The 23,328-nt window shown below is 49.6% G+C and overlaps 1 protein-coding gene across 1 annotated transcript in view; it reads left to right on the top strand.

Moving 5' to 3' along the window:
• Positions 1-23,061, top strand: part of WWP2 (WW domain containing E3 ubiquitin protein ligase 2) — a 121,637-nt gene extending 98,576 nt beyond the window's left edge. The window contains 14 exon segments of the mRNA XM_020989073.1: positions 1,230-1,284; positions 6,270-6,351; positions 6,897-7,025; positions 8,254-8,332; positions 8,690-8,761; positions 9,019-9,107; positions 11,001-11,160; positions 13,143-13,276; positions 13,615-13,755; positions 18,109-18,229; positions 19,496-19,600; positions 20,416-20,512; positions 20,725-20,797; positions 21,082-23,061. Of these exon segments, the coding sequence (XP_020844732.1) occupies positions 1,230-1,284; positions 6,270-6,351; positions 6,897-7,025; positions 8,254-8,332; positions 8,690-8,761; positions 9,019-9,107; positions 11,001-11,160; positions 13,143-13,276; positions 13,615-13,755; positions 18,109-18,229; positions 19,496-19,600; positions 20,416-20,512; positions 20,725-20,797; positions 21,082-21,181 (1,437 nt within the window). The 3' untranslated portion in view covers positions 21,182-23,061.
• Positions 23,062-23,328: the final 267 nt, after the last annotated feature.

The following is a 23,328-nucleotide window of genomic DNA, read 5'->3' as shown; positions in this document are numbered from 1 at the left end:
CAATGTTTTCACAAGCTCAGACTGAGCTCCATTCATATATTTTCCTTCCTGATCCATGGCCCCCTCTTCCCCAAGCTAGGCAAATAAAGCATCCTGAAGCCTGCATTTGGAATGTGATCCCCTAATACAACTATTAAATTTTAGTAGGTGAAATAAAAAGTCCTTTTTTTAGCAACAATGCTTTTTTTATTTAACTATGAAAAGTGTTTGACAGCATCCCCCTTCCCTCCACCCTGCCCCCCCCCGGGGGGGGCATGTGAACATTCAGTCTGGCATTGCCATTCCCTGGGGAGCTCCCAGCAGAGCTGGGGAAGGGGAGTTAGAATATAAACAGTGACACTCTAGCCCTTGAGCCAGTTCTCCCCCCGACACACTCTTTCTTTTGCCTTCCTGCTCTCTACTTCTCTCCTTCCCTTTCTCTCCCCTCCCTCCCCAAACCTCTGGTGAGGCTGGTCCATAGCTCTGAGCATCCCCAGGTTCAGACCGGGTGAAGAGCTGGCTCCTGGCAGGCGGAGGAATAAAGGTGCTTTGTGAAAGGCCATAAGAACATTCCGGGGGGAGGTGAAGGGGCTTGGGGGAGACGCCTGTCTGTGAGGGCATGAATGTCCCTTCAGTTTGAGTTAATATCGCACACTGCTGCTTACTCTCACAGCATGTTGAGGAAGGGGGGAAGGGAGATGAGGAGGGGAGGGGGCCATCTACAGCCAGGAAGCTCTGGGCGTGGGCAGGGCTTGTGGGAATGATTTCATTGGAAAGGCCTGCGATATTTTTTCCCCTCTTGTGTGTGGTTCTTGGAGAAAGTTGGAGGTGGTGGTGATTTCAGTCGTCTTGGCCAGCAAGAGCAGAGCAGACACACATGTCTGAACTTCCCGGGAAGTCCTGCTCCTGAATTTTCCTGCCATCCCTCGGTCCCTTTCCCCTGCCGTAGCTGCCTGCCCAGCCTGCATCATGTTCTCCCCCTCACTCTCTCCTTTCAGCTTCTGTTTTGGGGTGCTGGATTGGTGGCCTTTTCATTTTTAAGTTCCTGATGGAGCAGATGCTACTTCACATTTCCCCTTTGTGCTCCATAAATACCAGAGGAAAGTCTAGGATTGGGGCAGGGGGGGTGGGAGACTGATGGGGAAGAATTTAAGAATCAGTTGTTGGCATTGGCTTCTTCTTTTTAATTGTCTTTTTTAACCTCTTTGTGTTATATGTGCATGTTATTTTTTGTTGTCTGTTGTATTTAGTCTTCTGGTGCCTCATCTGACCATGATCCACTCGGCCCTCTTCCTCCTGGCTGGGGTGAGTAGTACATTTTGTTGCTCCTGTCCCTGGACCCAGACCCTCCTTCCCCAGGCTTACCATTCTGTGCCACCTCCCGCAAAGCCCTTGGCTTCTTCTCAGCTGCTGGTCTTCATTCTCAGGCTTCTTACTGCTCTCCTTTTCTGACACTGGAGATGCCCTTCTAAAGCCTGACTTTTATGTTTCAGAGCAATTGTGGGCAGTGGGTTCATAAGGTTGAGAAAGTAAAGCAGAGGCATCCTCTCTTCCTCAGCTCCCATTAGCCTTAGTTAAAGCAACATGAGGCTATGCAAAGTCTTGGTCCTTCTGATTTTGAAAGGTTTTTTGGACCTGTCTTTCTGGGTTTTTGCCCAGGTAGCCAAGTTAAGAAATGTTGAGATTATCTGTGAATTTTATGATAAAGCACATTTGTTTTTGGTCTGTGACTTTGAGGCTGGATTCAAACACTGTAATGGGTCCTCATGGAAGCCTAGATGTTGGAGACTTAAGCCTCATTATAACTAGCAATGGTAACTCTTCCCATTTTTGTTAACAGCCTAACTCCTTTGGTTGTGACACAGCTGGGGAGGATGCTATGAGGAGGAAGTGGAGGGCTGTAATGTGGAGTTCCTTCTAGGGGACCCGAAGGTCCCAGGAATTCGCTGCTTCTTTATTTACCCTAACGTCTCCTCTGCTTTTCCATTGCTATCTGGCGCTTACCTTTCTCTATTCCTCTGTACGTGAAATGAAAGTTACGAATGTTGCAAATAGTTGTGGGGCATGGGGAAAACATAAATCCATCACGTTAGAGAGACTGAGGGCGTGATTGCAGAAGTACTTTGCATAGTGATTAGGTTGTATGCTAGGAACATGAGACCAAACTAGGTCTGGTGACTTGGTAACGTGCTGTAGTAAGAATGCTGGTATCACCAGCACAATGGAGAGGTAATTCATGGTGCTTTCCTCTCCCTGCGTGCCCCAGACTGGTTGTGAGCTCTGCGGCCAAGCTCAGAGCTCTGCAACTCTTTGGGTTGGGGTGCATCTTTCTAGTGTATTTTATAAGAATACTCTACTAATTAATGAATGAGTCTGGAGTTGTCACTAAGGCTTGAAACCAGAAGGGCCGCTAAAGAGACACTGATGAGCTGGTAGTGGTCAGGTGCAGCTGTAAGGATTGTTGAGTACTGGTTTTGCTTGCCATCGAAGTCTTCCAGAAGGGAGGCAGTGTGACTTGGAATCACACAGATAGCATTAAATTGGGAGCAGATGCAAATGCCAGGGAGGACAGAGACAGGAAGACTTGGAAGAGCAGGAAGTGACAAGGAAGTATCTGCCTGGAAAAAGACATCTATGGAACTGGATTCTTCCAGCCTAGAAACTACTCCTTGGTGTTCAGACTAGGGAGAAGCATCCATTCCTTGAGACCACAAGGAGATCACTGAGTGAATTACTCTTGTACTTAAGGGCTCAGAATGGGCTCTGTACCTGTTGTCCCTTTGGCCCCACAAATGAGTTAATGTATGTTCCAGACATGCCTCATTTGCTCCTGGGGAGTCGCTTACTCAGGTAATCTGTCTGGCTAAGCGTATTAATAGAAAAATTATTGGGATTTCACATATCGACAGGCTACAGAAATATGGAAAGCTGGAAGGGTGAACTTACAGAATCCAAGAGATCTTTGAGTGTATCTGATCCAGCCTCATCCCTTCTTATGATTTTATCCTTGGCAGTGAATGGTAGTAGTGGTATTGATAACTCATAGTCATATAGGATGTGAAGGTTTACAAAGTGCATTCCTCATAATCAACCCTTTGAGGTAGGTATTGCTAGTATAATTCTATCCATTTTACAGACGAAGAGACTGAAGTTGGGGTAAGAGAAGTGACTTCTCCTGGGTCATACTACTGACTTGGGCAGGGTTGGGGCTGGAACCCAGGTCATCTGACTCCCAGCCTAGTACTCTTTGCTTTCCACTAAAGCTACTTCCAAGAAGTAATTAAAATGATTTTGTAATCTAATTTGGTAGAAAAGAGCCTGCAGAATTTGGCACATCATGACCCAGCGCTCCAAGCCGGAACGGTAGTTGTTCCTTTGGCCCTAGGGAGGAGTAGCACATTTTAGGCTGTTTATTTTTGAATTCCTCCCACTGTCGAGCTGTCAATAAAGAAAAACCACTCGGGGGTTTTTAAAGAAGTAAGCAGAAGAGAGAACAACGTTTTTTCACTGCTAAGCATAGAGCTAAATTGGGATGGGAGCAGGCCAGAGGGCCAGGTTAAAAACTGTTTACAGGATGTAAAATCCAAGGGAAGAGGCGAAATTGTTCAGAAAGGACTAGAAGGCTATAATAGGACAAAATTGAGAAAAAGAATTTTTTTGGCTTCAGCGTCAGGAAACATTTCTTCACCACAAGTTCTTTTGGACTGTGTGTTTGTCTGCCTGAGTCTATGGTAGTAGCCACTTTACTGGGGATATTTAAAAAGAAATAGGACCAAGAAGCCAGACAAGATGAGAAATGATCCCATTTGTCTGTCCTGGCTCCCAGAAGGCTGTCAGGTTACCCTGGGGGGTTTTCTTTATGGTAGGTGTTACTGGCTGCCCTTTAGACCAGGGGTGGGCCACATGTGGCCTTGAGGCCAGGTTCCCCACGCCTGATTTAGACACACCAAAAGAGACACATTTTCATTCTCTTTGTAGAATGGTTTTGTGGAAAGAGGCCTGGAGAAGGCGGGTCAGGAGACCCAGGTTCTGGTCCCAAGACCACCACTAACTACTGGTGTCTCCTTGGGCAAATGATTCCCTCCTCCCACCCCTACTCTAGACACCTCCCCTGCCCCACCCCCGCCACCAGCCTCCCTGTTTTCTTAGATGCAGTGTGATTTCAGGTGCCCCTTCCACATCTGAAACACTGTTGTTCTGTGAGGACGGAGCTGCTTCAGTGAGCCGAGGTCAACACATTCAGCCATCAGCAGCACGCTCAGTGGTGTGGTCTTGAGACAGGCTGGACAGATCCTGAGTCCCAGTGGTTAGCTTGGCTTTGTGCCCGGGGAGGCAGACGTGAAGGCTCTCATCGGGAGGCAGCAGCAGCTTCTCGGCTGGGAGGGGCCTGCTTTTGCCCACAGAAGCCTCTGGGGAAGGAAGGTTCCAGCCACAGGCTGGTTGCACAGGCTGTTTTGAGGCAGTTGTAGCTAATTCCTGGCTCCTGGCCTTCTTTCCTTTCTCTCCATCTATACAGATGAGAGAAGAAAGCAGTAGAAAAAGGTTTGGCTATCAGGTTGAACAGCATCAAATTTATAGAGTCTAAAAGACCTGGGTTCAAGCCCTGTTCCTGGGCAAGGCATTTCCCTCCCTGAGCCTCAGTCTCCTCATCTGTAACATGATGGGGTAGGATTGGATGAGCTCCAGAGGGCTCCTTCTAGCTCTTAAAATTCTAGGATTACTGGAAAGGTTTAATGTGATTGGGGGGAAAAGTGTTCAAACAGATCCTCAGGAGTTCTGGAGCTGGGCCTTAGGAATGGGGGCATAGCTGGCTAGAGTTTTCCAGTTTGACTCCTGTTTGAGCTTCAGCTTGCTATTGCTTCTGAATCTGATTGGCATTACAAAAGAGAAAGCAATTCCTCCCCGTTAGTAGGAGCGATGGTAATATTTACCTAATACATTGATGATTTCTGAATTCTGTGGAATGATGAGTTCAGATATCACTTTGTCTGTTTTTTAATGAGAAAGCTCGGGCTCAGAGAGCTGAAAGCACTCCCTGATAATGATTGTTGGCCCCAAGACTGTGACTTTATAGAAACTCTTGGTTTCCTGTGGGCTTCAGAGCCTTGGTCCCTTCAGGAATTCTTTTGAACCTCGATATGGTTTGGAGAGTCAGTAGCTAGGGTTCTCTTGGCCTGGAGGAACCCAAACCAACTCTTACAGACCCATTCTCGAGTGTTTTTCACCTCAAAATGAAGTCTCTTTGACCCCAACAGGTATATTTCATCTCCAGAATGTTTGATCATTCTACAAATTTCCATCAGCCCAGTAGGCAGGTCAGCAGCCAGGCCGACCTTAGGCTTAAGATAGCCTTCAGCAAAGGGTCACAGGAGCCTAAGGAATAAGAAGAGCAAGCCGAAAGAGAGAAATGCCCCAGTAGTCACCCCGACTGTCTCTCTGTCTTTGGGTGTCTGATCCAGAGGGGCACTATTCACGTATCTGTGTAGGCCTACAGTGGGACCAGAACAAAGGTTATGAATGTCATTGGGGTGTAGGGGTTTGGGTGAAGAATATAGAGCCTCTGAAGGGGAGGTGGGAGGCATAGTCTAGAGAAGGAGCACCGAGGTCTTTTGTCAGAGGACCTGGGTTGGAATTCCATTACTGCTCTGAGCCTCAGTCTCCTCATCTGTAAAATTAGGAGTTTGGATAATGAGACCTTTAAAACTTAGGATCCTTGTTTAATAGGAGAGGGATTTCAACATCTAAGTCAGTGTTGGGGCAGGAATTGGGTGTTCCTATGCAAAATTGGATGACATGGAGCAACTAGAAGACTACAGATGCCCCCAGAACTGCTTTGCTTCTAGGTGCTTTGAGGACTGGCCCGTCCAGGTGTCCAAAATCCAACTTCTCGGTCCCTTGTGGATGGAAAATCATAGAGCCTGAAGAAGCCTGGGCTGGTGGGCGGGGGGAGAGACTCGGTCAGTCAGCAGTTATGGAGCACCTGCTGTGTGCTAGGCACTGAGCATAGGGAGGCACATGTGTTTGGTGCCCCGCCGGCAGAGGTGCCGCTGCTTCTCCTCAACTTCCCTTTGCCCCAGCCACAGCAGAGGAGACGGTGCTTGCCCCAGAGATAGAAATAGGCTCCTTTCCCTTCTCCCTAGTGAAGCCTGGGGGGAAATGTATCAAGTTCTTATCGGTGGAACCTTTAAAAAAGTTTAAGGGCAGGAACATCAGAATGAGTTCAGAAGAACAGAAAGATGCTAAGAAATATTCAAATTAGCTCTTTACCTTTTTTTTTTCCTCTTTTCCAGAAAAGAGACAGGACAATGGCCGAGTGTATTACGTTAATCACAACACACGTACCACCCAGTGGGAGGACCCTCGTACCCAAGGGTATGTATGGATTGGGGTTTAGGGGCTGGGCTGGCTAGTTCTTAGCATCTGATGACTGTGCCTGGCACTGCATCTGTCCCCAAGGAAAGGTAGAGCCGGTCCTTCGTCCTGAGACCCTCTCGGGATAGTGTTTGCTGCTGGTAGCTTCTAAAAAGCCACTTGTGAACTTAGCCCTGTCACCCGCAGTGCCGTTGTGGAGGATCCCAGTGAGAACCCAAAAGGCTGAGTGTCCCCTGCCCCTTGGAAGGTGGTGCTGGCTGGATAGTGCCCCAACATTGCAGATTCTCTCCTGTATCAGAGCCAGCTAGAAGGAGGCAATCTCTCTCAGACTCTGGGGGATAGCCATCTCTGTCGCTCTCTGCTGAAGGCTCTCTTTGGAGCCTGGCCATAGTTAGGCCCAGGTTCGGGCCGTGCTAAATATAGGGCTCTGCAGACCCTGGCTCAAACACAGGTGGGGCAGGGACAGGAGAGCCCTGGGCCCTGCAGAGAAGTGACAGTCACTGTGTCTGTTGCCCCGGATGACACATTTCTTCTGGGTTCTGCAGGATGATCCAGGAGCCTGCTCTGCCCCCAGGCTGGGAGATGAAATACACCAGTGAGGGGGTGCGCTATTTTGTGGACCACAACACACGCACCACAACTTTTAAGGACCCACGTCCCGGATTTGAATCAGGGTGAGTTCTTCATGCTGCGCCAGGGCTGAACTATGCTCTTTCAGCCTGGGCTCCATCCAGGGAAGTTTTGGAGGAGATGGTCCCTCTGGTGAGTTTGGGTAGTAGCCCATTATGGGTTTGTACTGTTCTATGGCACCCCCTGGTGGCTAGATTTGAAGCTGTAATTTGGATCCCCAGTACCCCCAAAGGGATGATAGACAAAAGTTACCTGGAAGGAAGGAAGGGTCCACATTTATAGTGGTCCAGTAACTCATTTCTAGATCTTTGGAGTTTCTTAAAAAAAAAGAGTTCTTCACTTTTTTTGTGTCTTGGACCCCATTGTCAGTCTGGTAAAGCCTTTGGACCCCTTCTCAGGTTAAAAACCCCTATTTTAAAATACCTGGGAGGACACCTCTCTTAGATGTCCGAGCTCTCTGGAGGAAGGGGCAGGAGCAAGCTTGCTTTCCCAAGTACATTGCAGTCCCATCATTCTGTGTTGAACAGTAGAAATAGCACAGGTAAATTTGTCCAAAGATCAATTGTCTCTTTTGAAAAACATTTGAACATTTGAATGTAGGAGATGCTTACTGTATATTTGGTGGACTTGAATCAGCCAGCCTGATGGTAGTAGTGGTAGTGGATGAGGAATTCAGCTCATTTCCATATGGTTTACAATAACAGTTCTGGTATCTTTCCAGAATGAACCCGATCTGAGCTGCCTGGTCAGGGTTCTGGGAAGCAGGAAATCTGGGTTTCTGTGCCAGGTTTATCTCCATCCTCCACTGAAAGTTTCCTCTGTGTTTTATCATAGCCTGGTGGCAACCCTGGCTTCTCTGCCGCTGTCTTGGCAGAACACAAACCCTGGTGGGTCCTACCAGGCTGGAAAGTCCTTGAGGATTGCACCAGGGATGGAGAACGTGTGTGTTTGTTGTCAGCAGAGAGGCTGTTCATTAGAAGATTGCGCAGCAGATTAACTGGGGGTGGGGAGCAGCACAGTACCTTGGGAAGCCATCTACCAACGAATGATTGTGGGGAGAGCATTCATACCATTGAAAGCCTGGGCCACTGAAGTAGTTTAAGTATTGACTGGTCTTGATAGCCTAATGAAAGTCACTTTCTCCTTGTCTTCATTTCTCCATTGTTAAACTAACCAACTTTCCCAAAAGAAAACATTTTAAAGGATGCAGAAAGGTAAATTGCTGATGCTTGGGAAATTTCACAAACTACGGGAACTGTTTGCTTTTCATAGAAACAAGCAAGGCGGTTCTCCTGGAGCCTATGATCGAAGCTTTCGCTGGAAGTATCACCAGTTCCGTTTTCTCTGCCATGTGAGTTACAGGGTCAGTTATGCCTCACCCATCTAGGGGCCGCCCCCACCGTATTCATCAGGATCACTTGGTTATTTTCAGCCTCAAGTGGATGCGAAGTTGTCCTGTCGTTTTGAGGGTTGGAGGGAAGTTAAGCTGTCTAGTTCTGGGTAGACGGATTGTCTATAGTTGACTTTTGTGGTGGGTGTGGTTCAGAAAGCTGGACGTTCATTCCTAGCTGGGCTGAAGTTGGTTTTCTGGGCTAGGGCTGCCTGCTGTGCAGGCCCCCTGGGTTGGATGGATTATAAGGGTGGAGCAGGGAGTAGAATAAGTGAAGATCATTTGATTCCCTGCTAAAGGATTTTTTTCTCTTTCCAGTCAAATGCCCTGCCCAGCCACGTGAAGATCAGTGTGTCCAGGCAGACACTTTTTGAGGATTCTTTCCAACAGGTAGGGGAACAGTGAGAAGCCAAAATTCTGCCCTTCTGCCTGAGCCCAGGAGCACGGAGAAGCCACACACATGGCCTTCTTATGTGTTGGCTGCTCAAGTAGAACATGGAGTAGTCCAAATGACAGCATTTTTAGAAAGATGCTTGTTCTCTTCAAGCCAAGGGCATCCTCAGATTCTCTTGATTCTGCTCTGTGCTGTGATTTGGGAGAGCTGGGGACTAACACTTTTGGGGGGCATGTCTGTATTCTCTTCTCAGATCATGAACATGAAGCCATACGACCTACGTCGCCGGCTGTACATCATCATGCGTGGTGAGGAGGGCCTGGACTATGGTGGCATTGCCAGGTGAGCCTAGTGAGGGTGGCTTGGGTGCTCTCACCAGGTGGATGCTCCTTTTTCTTTTTCTATCCCTCCTTGGGGAATAAGACCCATAGCCAGAGAGGTTTCAGGTAGTATCAACTCAGGTGAATTCCTTTCTCTCTCCTGGGTTCAGCGTTAGATCACCTTTCGCCTCGCCAGGATTCTCCTGAGTTAGCATGAAGTGTGTACCTGAAAGGAATCCAGAAACTTCTTCCTATTTTTAAGATGGTGAAATACATTTTATACTTGGATATTTTAAATTCAACAAGGCCGAAGTTGTGCATGTCACATCCACTCCCCCAGGTCTGTAGGTGTATTATTCCTCAGTTTCTGGATCAGATAAGGCCATGGTCACCTCGAGACTTTTCTTAAAGAGCGCCTTTTCTGTAATGTGGGTAACAATTTGTAGGACAGTGGTGTGCAGAGAAGAGGCTACAAATGGAGAGAGCCGGTTGATGACTCGACCACTGGAACTCCTGAATTATTGCCTTCCTCCTCCTTTTTCCGTCTCGTAAAGTAGACAGAGTCCTTGGGAGAAGCTGCCCTCTATGATAAAGCAAGCACTTGGGCAGAGGCAGGCGGTTTCTGTGCCAGGCTGCGGGGCCCTGGCCTCCTGGACACGTCCTCTGCTGCTTGGGGGCTGCTTTTTGCTCGGCTCTGGGTTTGACGCCTCTCCTGGCCCACCATGTCCTCTTCTTGTTGCTCTTATGTTTGTCCCACTCTAGATTTATTGTTCCTTCTCCGTGGTGACCCTCCTCCACCTCCTCCTCCAGGCTTTGGTTTGTGGGCTTCCGGTGTGGCTCCTGCCCTTTGTGTGTGTGTGTCTCTCTCTGTGTCCTGCCAGTGGTTTTACCCTATGGTAGGTTACGTCATGCTGTTCTACCACAGGGTAGAACCACGGACAGGATACTGGGGCGCTCTCTGCATCGGAGGATTCCTCGTCTCTGGCCACAAACAGCTGAGAAGCCAGGGAGGAGGGACTGAAGGAACCTGGCTTACTTATCATGGCTCCTTTTGGGTTTAGCGCAAGTGCTGAGGGCTCAGCGAGTCTGGCGTGAGCCTGGTACCCAAGGAGCAAGGGCAGTCCAAGGAGCGGGGTGTTGGTTCAGGTGCATGCAAGAGGATGAGAGAGGGGGCATCGTGGTGGGGAGGTGGCACAGGAAGGTTCCTTGGGCACAAAGGGTAAGGGGGACACCCACAGTCTGGCACATTCTCTACACAATACATGATAGAAAATTAGATTGATAATTGAGAGGCAGCATAGATTACCCCGAAATTATAGCAAGGCAAGGAAACCTGTTCAGGGGTGGCTGGGTTTAGGAGGTAAATCTTAGCACGTATGTCAGCACACTGTCTGCTCTGCCTTTCCATGTCGGTCTTCACGGTGCCCCCTTGTCCTGTGTCGTAGGGCGCAGGCCACGTACTGGAGCTGTTTGATTCAGGACCGGCAAAGGGAGGAGCAGAAACCATAAGCATTTTGTAAAGCGCTTTGCAGACGTTAGCGGGCTAGATAAATGCCAGCTGCTGCTGCTGCTGTTGTTACCATTGTTACTGATGTTTTTGCTGTTATTATCATTCTCCTGCCCTTAGCTGAGGCCACATGAGATCTGGTTACATTGAACTGTCCTCAGACTCCCCAGGGAAGCCTCTGCTCACACATGCCTCCCTGGGCTCCACCGCTGCCCCCATACCAGCCCTTATATGTTGTCCTGCCACCTATTTATTGCCTTAAGACCCCAAGAAGGATCGTTGAGGCCCTGTTCCTGGGATTCCTGGCCCTGGATCTCAGTCCTGAGGCTGTAGCAGAAACACATAAGTGCAGTGTGGTGTCTTCGTGACAGGCTCCCTTTATCGGTGGTTCTGTCTTTTCTCTCACAGAGAGTGGTTCTTCCTTCTGTCTCACGAGGTGCTCAACCCCATGTATTGTTTGTTTGAATATGCTGGGAAGAACAATTACTGTCTGCAGATCAACCCGGCCTCCTCCATCAACCCAGACCACCTCACCTACTTCCGCTTCATTGGCAGGTTTATAGCAATGGTAAGGGCTCCAGGGATGTCATCTGGGCTCCGGGTGCCTGGCCTCTCCTCCCTCCCTTCCTGAAGCCCAAGGAAGCAGAGCGGTGAGGAGAGAAGAGGAGCAGACACATGCAGGGCTGTGCTCTCCTTGGAAGGGATGACTGGGTGAAGGGAGCATTGTGATTATGTCAATCTTGTCAGGGCTTGGGGGGGGGGTGTCACTGTCTGAATGAGAGGAATGGCCAGGGGGCAGATTTTTCCTTCTCAGAGCTTCATCCCTGTCCTCTAAGAGCTTACAAGCTTTTTGGTACTAAAAACTCTCAGACTCTATCCTAAAATGGACATGATAAAAGACTTGTGTCTAGTACTAGTATCAGGGTCCTTTCCCAACAACTGACCTAAAAGCCCCACTTTATTCAGAAAGGAAATCCTGGGGCCTGCATTAGCCTTTGCCTCTCTCCCCGACTCCTAGGCATGGTTCTACCGGTCCAGTGGCCCCCTGGCCATTCCTCCCACGTTGGCCATGCTCATGGGTACGAGATAGCTGGATTGGGGGGAGGAGCTGTCTTCCATTGCAGAGGTGCAGGATCCTCACCCGCATCCAAAAGGCCCAGCCTGGTTCCTCTCCTGAGGAGCTAGTGATGGGTGGATGTTAGTGCCTTCCAGCAGGGGATGATTCTTTGGCCCTGGGGTAATGCATCTATCTCTCTGCTGAACATCTCTGAAGCCTGGTCATTGTCAGTTATCTATCTCCCTATAGATGAGAAGCCCACTGAGGGCAGGGACTTTCCTTTTTGCCCTTGTATCCTCAGTGACTTACTGCATAGTGCCTGGCGCACAATAAATGCCTGTTGACTAACTGATTGCTTCTAACTCATAACTTAAGAGCTTTAGAGAAGCCAGTTGAAGCAGAGGAGGCAGGGATGTGAGGGCCCCCTGGCCCTTCAGAAATAAGTAATCATTTAAGGCCCCTGGATATGTGTAAGTAGCAGATCGGAGAGCAAGGACAGGAGGCAATAGCCTGACCACAAAACCATGGATTTGGTTACACTGGAGCCACTTGTGGGAGTTTTCAGAGGGACTGCCCCACCTGGAAGGTGGGAGTGAGATGTCATTTGGAAACATGGAGTTTAGAAGGGGGTGTTATTGTGCACATAGGAAGACTCAGAATGTGTATCAAATGGGGGCCCAGGGCGTGTCCAAAGTCTGATCTTGCAAGGGCAGTTATGGTGACAAAGAGCCATATTGTGGCTTAAGGTAGGAGACCAAAGTGGGCTGAGGGAAGTGACGTGTTCTTACTTTCACGTCCCTTAGCACTTCCCCTGGTGCCCCAGTTCTCTCTTCTCCTTCGTCCCCTGGAGGACTCCAGGGGCCTCAGTGCCTGTGCCTCACAGTCTCCCTTCCCCCTGTCTAGCAGTTTTTGGCCAAGGTGCTGGGCTCAGGAAGTGGGTACATTCCTTCCAGGTTTCCCAAAGGCTGCCTGCCCTGAGAGCCGCCAGAACAGACCAGTAAAACCCCAGACTATTACTCACGACTGGCCCGCCAGCCCGCTCCAGTGTCTGCATTATTTTTGGCTGCCTTTGCCTCTGCCTCCCAGATCTTGTAGCCCGTGAGTCAGGCAGCCCCCTGGAGCTGTTTAGACAAGTGCTCTCAATAAGCCTGGGGGCGGCTGCCTGCTAAGCCAAGGGGGAGCCGGCCACCACTCTCCTCTGCGGGCACTGCACGGGAATGGCAGCAGCGGTCAGTGGAACGTGTCCTGGGGCTCTCAGGCCCGTGTCTGACTCAGGGAGTACCTCCTCCATCATGGAGTGTCAGAGGTGGGGCGCGTGAGGGCCGGGGAGGGCCCTTGGTGTGGAAGAAAACACTTTCCTTTCTTCCCAGCCCCCTCCGGTGTCCAGCACCTCTGGGTCCCTGTGGAGGTCAGGGCCTGCCTTGGTGCTTTGTCCCAGCTGCTCAGGCCTGCCCAGTGGCTGAGGTGACTTTGCCTGTCACCTCCTTCCCTAGGCACTCTATCACGGAAAGTTCATCGACACTGGCTTCACCCTCCCCTTCTACAAGCGGATGCTAAACAAGAGACCGACGCTGAAGGACCTCGAATCCATCGATCCCGAATTCTACAACTCCATTGTCTGGATCAAGTGAGTGGTTGCCACTGCCAGCCGGGGTCCGGTGTTCCCTGGGCCCCTTGACCCGGGACGCAGGCCTGTCATCCGACTGTTTGCTTCTTCCCCGTGGTCCTAGAGCGCAGACAGGTGGGAATGAAAACGTTTTTGTGGGGCTGAGGTTGCATGATTGGACCAAAGCTTAGCACCAGGTGATTGATTCCAGAAGGACATCCCACAGGCGGTAACTGGAAGCCCGTGGCCCCTTTGGGCCATGGGCCTTGGGCCTGAAGTGAGGATGCGGCGGCAGGTTGGTGGCTCACTCCCTAGGATGTCAACCTTTTTTTTTTCTTTCTGGTCCCTTCCTCCCCCAGAGAAAACAACCTGGAGGAGTGCGGGCTGGAGCTGTACTTCCTCCAGGACATGGAGATCCTGGGCAAGGTGACAACCCACGAATTGAAGGAAGGTGGTGAGAGCATCCGTGTCACGGAGGAGAACAAAGAAGAATACATCATGTGATTCTCAAAGGATGGGGCAAGGGGGAGGGGAACCCTGCAGCCTGTGCCACTGTGGGGCCAATGGGGCAAAGGCCAGAGGAGAGTTGGGGTGGGCCCTTCCTTGCCCTCTCCTGGGCCCCTCGGCTCCCCTTTACGCTGCCTGGAGTCAGTGTTCATGCGCTGACATGAAGGAGCCTGGATTTAGGCTGGGCAGAGGAAACCACGGGGTCCCCAAGGCAGGATGATGTGTTTTCTCATGTCTGTGGTCTTCTTTGGGGTGCCAGCCACAGACTAGTCCCCAGTGACTCAGAGTAACTCACTTTGAGGCAGTGCTTTATTTCCTCACTTTATCTTTCTGACGTGGGTAGGGCAAGTGTCATCACCATCTTGTAGGTGAAGGAACTGAGGCAAGAGATCACGTGACACCTCTGTGAGGTGTGGGGCAGGGTCTGCTGACCTGAGTCCAGTGCTCTGTCTGCCTCAGCCCCATGCCTGCACCCGCAGCGAAAGACACTCGTTTCTGGAGCGATCATCGTACCACCTGGCTGGTATGGTGAAGGCAGGGAGAGCTGAGGCATCGCTCTGGGATCAGCCAGTCAGTCGACAGACGTTTATTAAGTGTCTGCCATGTCAGGCGCTCTGCTGAGCACCGAAAGGCAAAAACACCATCCCTGCCCTCGAGCAGCTCACGTTCTGACAGCGAGACAACATTGGAAAAACTCTGCACGTATGAGTTGTAGACTGAGTAGATGGAAGGTGGTCTCAGAGTCCTTGTTCCTTCTTTGTTGAAACTGACACGAGACTGCCCTTGGCATTGTCACTCCCATTTCCGTGGCACCCTCAAGCTTGTAAAGTGCTTTCCTCACCGTGAGGCCAGGAGGAAGCAGCAGTCCGTTATTGTCCCCATTTGACAAATAGTCAGTGGGAGGAGGGGATTGCCCTCAGCGGCTCCCCTGGCCAGTGTCAGGTCAGGCGACATCAAGGTCTGGCTGCTGGACAAGCGGCATTTTCACTACTGAATCCCACGCCTTTTTTTTTAGACTTGTTTTAATTGATCAATTGAATTTTTATCTCCTTTTCACTGAGTAATTTCTCTTACTTAAAAAAACATATTGAAAGTTTCAGCCCTTTTGAATAGTGAAGGCCCCATGCCTGGATTGCCAATGAGTGAGAAGAAAATGCCTCAAATAATACCATCTAGAATTCTCTTCTCTCACCTTCCCCAATGACCCCTTGAGTTCTGTGTCTTTTCACTTTGCTCGCATGTGCTCTTGTGCGTCTTTTCTTCTCTGACCACCCCCAGCTGCAGCCCCTCCCCACCCCTTTTAGAACTTCTGCTTAGTCTGGTGGTGACACGGGCTTGGGTCCCCAGCCTTTCTCGTAAGCTCTGCCACTGCTCCCCCGCAAGAGCCTGAGCCAGTGTGGTTCCTCTCTCTGACTGCGGCCTCCTGCCCTCCTCCCACCTCACTTGGCGTGCACCGCACTTCTTGCACCTTACCTTGATCTTCTCCCAATCCAGCAATGTCTTCTTGGCTCCCCTGCCTCTCTGCCCAGACACTACCATAGGTGGGTAGCACCCTCACCACCACCCTACCAGCCCTCACCCCCAGACCATTTGATTTCTGCCTCTGTAGGGCTACCTAATAAATGTTTGCTGAATGGAACGTCTGTTGAAGTCGACTGTACCCACCTTGTTTATTCCCAACCTCAGGGTCTCTCTCCATCGACATTGTTTTTATCCATTCTCTCACCTGGGCTGCCAATCACTTGTAGCAGAGAAAGGCCTGAAGCTCTTGGCTGGAACCATTGCCCATTTATATAATGTGGGACCCCGTCACCACATGGCGCTTGTCTTATTCACATGTCATCCTCTACTTACTGAATTCCTCACGGGGATTGCTCCATTTTTCTCACACCCCCACCACCCAAGTCCCACCTGGCTCACTTCACCTGCAGGAAGTAATCTTGCCTCCCATTTTCTGGGAAAGGCAATGTTCAACACGAGCACTCTGACCCCAACAGGCATGTCATAGTTTTATTCTACTTCTCATATTGGCTTAATAAGTATTTGCAGTTCCAATGTGCTCCACTGGCTCCTTTTCCTCCTTCCCCTCCTCCGCCTCCTCTTCCTTCCTCCAAACATGCCTAAAAAGAGATTGCTGTCTCTTCCAACTTTATCATATTTCCACTGCCCAGCCAGTAGACATTGATCCCTCTCTCACCCCCCATTCACTCCTCAGTCCCTTATTGTCCAACTTTTCTCCTCTCTACTGAAACTATTCTCCCAAGGATCACCAAAGACCACTTTTTGTAAATGCCATTCATTTTTTTTCCTTTTCCATTTATCATCCTTCTTGATCTTTCTGCAGTATTTAACATGATTGCCTTCTTTTTCTTGACCCTTTTTTCTTTCTTGGGCTTCTGTGACAGACGATCCTTTACTTTTCTTCTCCTACTTACTAAATATCGCCATTCCTCAGGACTCTGCCCTTAGCTTTCTTTGCCTGTCTCTGTCTCTTTTTCTCTGTTTTTCTCTGACTCTTAGTTTTTAAAGACTTTCAAAGAGGAAGTCTTTAAAAATATAATTGTTATATAAATTGTAATTATGAAATAATGATTATTTTCAGTCTTTATTCTTCTCCCTTGACAATCTCATCCATTCTCATGGTTTCAGCTATTTTACCATTACATGGGTGATATTTGTTGTTGTTCTGTCACGTCAGACTATTTGTGACCCAATTTAGGATTGGAATGGTTTGCCATTTCCTTCTTCAGCTTATTTTACAGATGAGGAAGCTGAGGCAAACAGTGTTGACTTGCCCAGAGTGATACAGTTAGTAAGGTCTGAGGCTGGATTTTGAACTCAGGTCTTCCTGATTCCAGGCACAGCACTCTGTCCACTGCACCACCTAGCTGTGCCTATGGATGATATCCAAATCTGTCGTTGCAGCTTTGATTTTTTTCAAACTCCAGGCTTGTAATTCCAGTTGTCTATTGGACAGCTTCCTCTAGTGTCCTGCTGGCATACCTGAAACGTGGCGTTTACAAACTGAATTCCTCGCTTTCCAGTTCTAACCGACCCCTCCCTTCCAGTCACTCAATCTGGAAACCTTGTATTTATTTTCACTTCTTCCTTTTTCTTGCTTCTTTTTTTATCAATATGCCACTAAGTTCTGTGGAAGCTCCCCCTTTTCATGGCTACTACTTGACCACCGTCATTTAGGCCTTCGTTACGTCTTTCTGTAGTCTCTTGGCTAGCCTTTCTGCCATTTCTAATCTTTCTAAATACTACACACAGTCAGATTAATCTTCCTACTGCATGTCTTTAGTCATATCACTTTCCTTTCACAAAAAAATGAATAAAGTTTACACTACTTAGCTCCATAGCCTTTCATCTTTCTAGCCTTGGCTCATAATAGTACTCTCCTTCACGTACTCTCTGCCAGTTAAACTGGATGACACGTTCTCATAGCCTTCTTGCTTGGGGTGGTTTCCCCATCATCTCTGCCTCTGAAAATCCTGCCTACTCCTCCCTGAAGGCTAAGATTAAACTCCCTCTCTCCCATGTAATTTCAGTTTATCTGCCATTTGGACATGATCTCACTGTGAACACTTAGCTTTTTTTTTTTTTTTGGTGAGGCAATTGGGGTTAAGTGACTTGCCCAGGGTCACACAGCTAGTAAGTGTTAAGTGTCTGAGGTGGGATTTGAACTCAGGTCCTCCTGATTCCAAGGCCAGAGCTCTATTCACTGTGCTACCTAGCTGCCCCTCACTTAACTTTTTTTTAAAAAAGAAATTTTCATTGATCTGTATTTTTACATAGCCAAAATTTCCTTCTGTATATTTCCCCTGCCTCCCTTTCAGAGAGTCACCCCTTACAGCAATTTTTTTTCAGAAGAAAAAGAGAAAAATCACAAAATTGACAACAAAGCTAATCAGTAAAAAAAAAATCTGACAACATGTAGTGTCAGTGTATGGACTTCTCACCTCTGCAAAGCAGTGAGGGAGCTGTCTTCTCACATTTCATTTCACAATACTTTATCTCATATTGTTATAATGCAGCACCATCACATTTACGTAGTCGTCTTCTCTCCTCTTAGATTATAAGTTTTTTGAGGGCGGGGATCGAGTCTTATTCATCTTTGTGTCTCGGCCTCTGCAGCACCTTACACAGAGTAGGCGCTCAGTCAATACTGGAAGTAATGAACGAATGGAAGTCGTGCCTGTGGAGCACAGGGTTCAATCCAGGCTTGCTCCCTGGCCCGTACGGGCTGGTACGTGTGAAAGGACTCCACGGATGGCAGAGAGCCTGAGGAAGAGGGTTGGAGACCCGGCGTTATTTGGTGCTGACGGGCTGGTTTTTGGTTTCAGGCTGCTGACAGATTGGAGATTCACCCGAGGTGTCGAAGAGCAGACCAAAGCTTTCCTGGATGGCTTCAATGAAGTGGCTCCATTGGAATGGCTCCGCTATTTTGACGAGAAGGAATTAGAGGTGAGATCCCCAAGTTTCTTGTGGCTCTCAGTTCCTTATTGGCCCAGTAGCCTGTGCTCCCAATTGCTTCCTTTTAAGTAGTGGAGAGGTCAGAACTCGCTTCTGGAGAAGACCCTTTCTCAATAATCTAGGCTGCATAGTGCTTCGGCAAAGAACAGAGGGTTTCAAGCTCATGCAGCTGAGGCTGAGCCTCATGTCTGCCACCTGTTATTCAAGGGATCTGAGACTCATCACTGCCTAATCTCTGTGGCCTCAGTTTACTCACCTGTAAAAGAAAGGGGTTGGAATAGATAGCTGGGCTCCTGGAACTGCAGGCTAGACTATAGCAAGCAAGGCCCCGGGTTTGCATGCTCATGATACTTTGCAAAGTCAGGTAGGAGTAGCTGGTGAATCTTCCTGGGCTGCTTATTTGTAGAGACTTGTTCTTTTGTTAAGGGGAAGTACCCTGTTGGGAGAATGGCCCTTTCATACCCAGAGGCTGCTTTGATAGCAGCATTGGCCTTTCAGGACTTAGATTAATCCCCAGAAAGTTAGCAAAGGAGGCTTCTGAAGAGCCAAAACACATGTTAAAAAGTCCATACGCTAAATAAACCATGTTTACTATATTCATGAGAGGGCTTTTAGACCCTGAGTTAGTGCCTACCTTCTCTTCTTTTTTTACATAGTTAAACAGATTTGATTTGTTACTTGATTTTCTAGTCCAGAACCATCAGAACAACAAATCAGAAATTTCAGGGAGGAGGGAGGCTTGGGCCTGGCACAGTGACAACAGCAGAAAATTACAGCTGACAGCCTCTTGTCAAGTAAAAGGCAGAAAAGCTATTAAAATACAGGAGAATTTGGAAAGTATCAAACACTTGAAATGAAATTCATGAAAATTTGAGGTACTGAGGGTGATACAGTACAGTAACTGACAGTCATAATGTTTGCCCAGAGTCAGTGAGAAGAGGTTAAATTATGGCCAGAACACTTTGTTTAAGAAGGCATGAAGGTATTTGATTCATTTTAGAAGGATTTCCGTATTAAATGGTTAAAATTAAAGCCTTGGTTCTTAAAAGGGGTAAATCTCAGTTAATTAGGAAATTAATGAACACAGATACCCGTACCGATCTAACATATTCTTCTCCTGTTGGGGCCTGGGTCTGCTTAGGGTGTAGAAAGCAGCACCTGCCCCCACCCCTGGCCACTGTCCTCCTGGGTTGGGTATTAGCCCCTGAGGGGGATGGGTGCTGGCCCTAGTGCTGATGGGTCTCATTTGGCTCCTAGCTGATGCTGTGCGGCATGCAGGAGATTGATATGGCCGACTGGCAGAAGAACACCATCTATCGTCACTATACCAAGAACAGCAGACCCATCCAGTGGTTTTGGCAGGTGAGTCTTGGGGATAGGCCCTTTGCGCCTTCTAGGGAGGGAGGAGTGGGTGACGTGGACACAGAGCATGGGCCCAGGGAGCCTCTTAAGGTGGGGGCCCAGAGAACCTTGTGCTGCCTTTACCACCCTTCCCCCTTCCTCCACCTCTTAGCCCGTGTTGGTGGTTTATACAGAAACACCCACCCACACACATACACACACGTACTATCTGTCTATGGCTGATTGTCCTCAGACTTTCAAATGTGCTTTCTTGAAAAGAAAGACAGGGCTCTCCTGGCCTGGAGAGGCTGTGGCATGGTGAATCTAGGGTGACAAGTGGAAGGTAGCGGTCGCCTTCCTTCCAGCTCTAATCACTGGTGTGTAGGAGGCAGAGCACTGGATGAGGAATAGAGGCTAGAGTTAAAGCATCTGCCAGCCACTGACTTCCCTGCCAGTCAGACAGGAAGAGAAATAGGAAGTTCTTTCAGACCTGGTCTTCATCAGTTCTGTGCTTCCTCCTTTAAAGATCCCAGGAAGCCCCAGGGCTGAGTTTACCTCCCAGGCTCCATGGGCTGACTGAAAGGTCCCAGGGACCCAGCGCTCCCCTGCGGATTGCTGCTTATGTTCTGTGGCCCCCTGCTTTGGGAGATGGTGAGGTTGGGTGTCCACCACTGTCTCCTCTGCTGAGAAACCCCCGGGATGTTGTCGTAGCTCAGGGCAGAGACCAGGACTGATCTCTTTGTTTCTGTGCTCTCACTGCTTCATCGGGTTGTTGGGTAGGACAGAGTCCAGGGCCTAGCGTCCTGTCTGACTGGGCTCCGTCCTTTGGCTTTCAGGTGGTGAAGGAGATGGACAATGAGAAGAGGATCCGCCTGCTGCAGTTTGTGACCGGCACCTGCCGCCTGCCTGTGGGAGGATTTGCAGAACTCATCGGTTGGTGTGGGGGCCATGTCAGGAGAGGGGAGGTCCAGGGTGCTCAGGAGTAGGGTGAGATGAATATGGTCAGAAGCTGTGGAATGCCAGAGTTCTGTAGGCTCGGGTGCAGTGTTTGCTGGGGATGGTCATAGCCTCGGGGAGTGGGGTGGAGTAGCTGGGGGGTAATTTTCTACTTTGCTAAACCCTGTGTTTTTTTTCATGGCCACCAGGCAGCAACGGACCCCAGAAGTTCTGCATCGACAAAGTTGGCAAGGAAACCTGGCTGCCTCGGAGCCACACCTGGTAAGCTGTTCCTTTGGGGGAGGTGCTGGCCTAGCACGAAACAGCCCGGCGAGGTCGGGTTAATGCTTGCACTTGCTTGGGGACCCCTGGTCTGTGCGTGACACTCCTTTCCTAAAGCACACCTCGGGGTGTGGACCAGCCAAGAGAGATGTGCCCCACGTGCTCAGGCGTGCAGCCTGTCTGACCTGTCCTGACTCCCTCCGCTTCGAGTGGGCAGCCCTACAGGGGGAGAGTCCAAGGCCCCTGGATTTTCGCTGACAGTGTTGTTCCTTCTTTCTTGCCAGTTTCAACCGTCTGGATCTTCCTCCCTACAAGAGCTACGAGCAGCTGAAAGAGAAGCTGCTGTATGCCATTGAGGAGACAGAGGGTTTTGGACAAGAGTGATGAAGAGTAGCCCCTCTCGAGTTCCCTGTCATGCTGTGCTGGGCAGTCACTAAGTCCTGTCTGTGTGGCAACAGGATATTTGACTCTCAGGAGGTCCCCAGCAGTATGGTGGGGGTCTCTGAGTCTCTTCAAATTGGCAGATTTTCCCAGGCCCTACTGCCCACGAGCTCCTGTCCCCCAGTCTTGGCAGCCAGCTGGTGGGAGACTGGAATGGAGCCTGGGATTACCCATCATCCCTCTTCTCACAGTGTGTGGTGTGTGTGTGTGTGTGTGTGTGTGTGTGTGTGTGTGTGTGTGTGTGTGCGCGCGCGCGCACGCCCTGTATCAGAGACCAGAGGGCCAGAATCTCCTCAGTGAAGGTGATCCTACCTTCCCCAGTGTAGGAGAATCACATTTGTGAGTTGGGGGGAAGGAACCCCTATTCTCATTGGACCAAGCAAATGCCTAGAAGAAGGGGTGATGAGAGATACAGGTTAGATGAGCTTCTTGGGGGAGGTTTCCCTTGCCTTTCCCAATAGGAGACGTTTTGGTGTTTTGAAATAGAAATTTAAAATTTTTTTAGTGATTCATTTAAATTGAATTTGAGAGTGAGGGCTTTGGGGTGCAGCCCGAGGGCCAGGCTGGGCCTGTCCGCCCTCCTCTCTGTGAGCCCAGCAGGGGCTCAGTGCTACAGGTCCCTGGGGTGGAGGAAGGGCTCAGGCCATGGCAGTGGTCACTCCTGATTAGCAGATCATGGGGTTTTTTTGTTCCTTTTGGTGTGATGCTGCTGTCATTCCGTGGCACCCTAGCTCTGGGTTGGGCTGGGACTTTGGGGGAACCAGGCCCCAAGAGCTCAGGTTCTCCCCTCCTCCCTCTCAGGGACACAGTTTGGGGTCTTCTAAGCCTAGGTCTATCCTTAAGAGGACTGCGTAGGCTTGGGAGGGCCATTTTCCTAAAGGCAGGGGCTCTATGCAGAAATGAGTTCTCTGAAAGCTCCCCTGGAACAGGGCCCGGCTTGGCAGCAGAGCTGGCTGCCGGCTAGTTCAGCCTCCTCCCCCTTGTGTCTCTGCTAGAGCAGGGGATTCGGAGGGTGAACCCTGACTTACAGGCTCCTGGTTCCCAGGGACAGGATCCCTTTCCTTGCCCCAGAGAGGCACTCTTCAGTGTACCCCATTATCTCCTGTTTTGGAGTGAGACAGGAAGGGTCAGAGTTGGGCAGCCTTCTTTCTGCACCTGCTGAATAGAATTCCATCAGTCTGCAAGAAAGAAAGGCGGGAAGCAGCACCTTTCACCCCCAGTGTCCGGGCCCCCATGTTGGCCTTTCCCCTTTTGCCTTCTAGATTCTAGCAGGCGTGCTTTACTCAAGGAGTCCCCAGATGCCTCCTCCATCTCCTCCTTGCCTGATCTGACCCGTGCCATAGGGTTTTAGCTTTAAATAGGGTTCTCGGGCAGCTGCTTCCTGGCTGGTTCCACTTCATGGGGACCTGAGCCCGGCAGCTCCATGTTGACGTGTGTCGTGTCCTCCTTGAAATGATGCCCAGCTCTTGGGATTGGGGGAGCAGCCCTTGTTTCCTCACTTGTTTGCTGTGTTGTACTGCGACCCCTTTGATCATGCAAGCTGCAGCTGCTGGGGCTTCCTGCCTCGGCCATGAGGTGTCAGTACTAGGGGTGTGTGTGTGTGTGTGTGTGTGTGTGTGTGTGTGTGTGTGTGTGTGTTGTGTGTGTGTGTGTACACGTGTGTGTGCTCGCTTGTATGCGTGTACGTATGTGTATATAAATGAAGTGTCTGTAAAAAAAAAAAACTACTTCTGTGGCAGCGGGCTGGTCACCAGCTCATTTTGTAATATCCCTTCTGCCTCAATGCTGATCTCTTGTGCAATAAACAATCAGCAGCTGCAGGAGGTATTGGTGTGGAAGTCAGTGGAATAATTTACTGTCCCTTCTGGGAAGAGGGCAGGTCATCTGCTCACCTCACTGTTCTGGGAAGCATGCCTGAGTCACCTTCTTGGGCTCATGGGACTGTCAGGGTTCACGTTCAGCTACCCGCCTGCACCTCGCCAGACATCTCTGGACTTGCATCACCATATAGACCAAGATTTCTTTGTTTTAAAGGAAGAATCTAGGCACCAAGATTGGGGTGGACAAGGTAGGCCTTGAAACTAGAATGT

Source organism: Phascolarctos cinereus, unplaced genomic scaffold (assembly GCF_003287225.1).
Source record: "Phascolarctos cinereus isolate Bilbo 61053 unplaced genomic scaffold, phaCin_HiC Scaffold_2;HRSCAF=192, whole genome shotgun sequence".
In the NCBI taxonomy this organism is placed as follows: Eukaryota; Metazoa; Chordata; class Mammalia; order Diprotodontia; family Phascolarctidae; genus Phascolarctos; species Phascolarctos cinereus.
The sequence above is the reverse complement of the archived record's forward strand: the minus strand, read 5'-3'. Positions and strand labels throughout refer to the sequence as shown.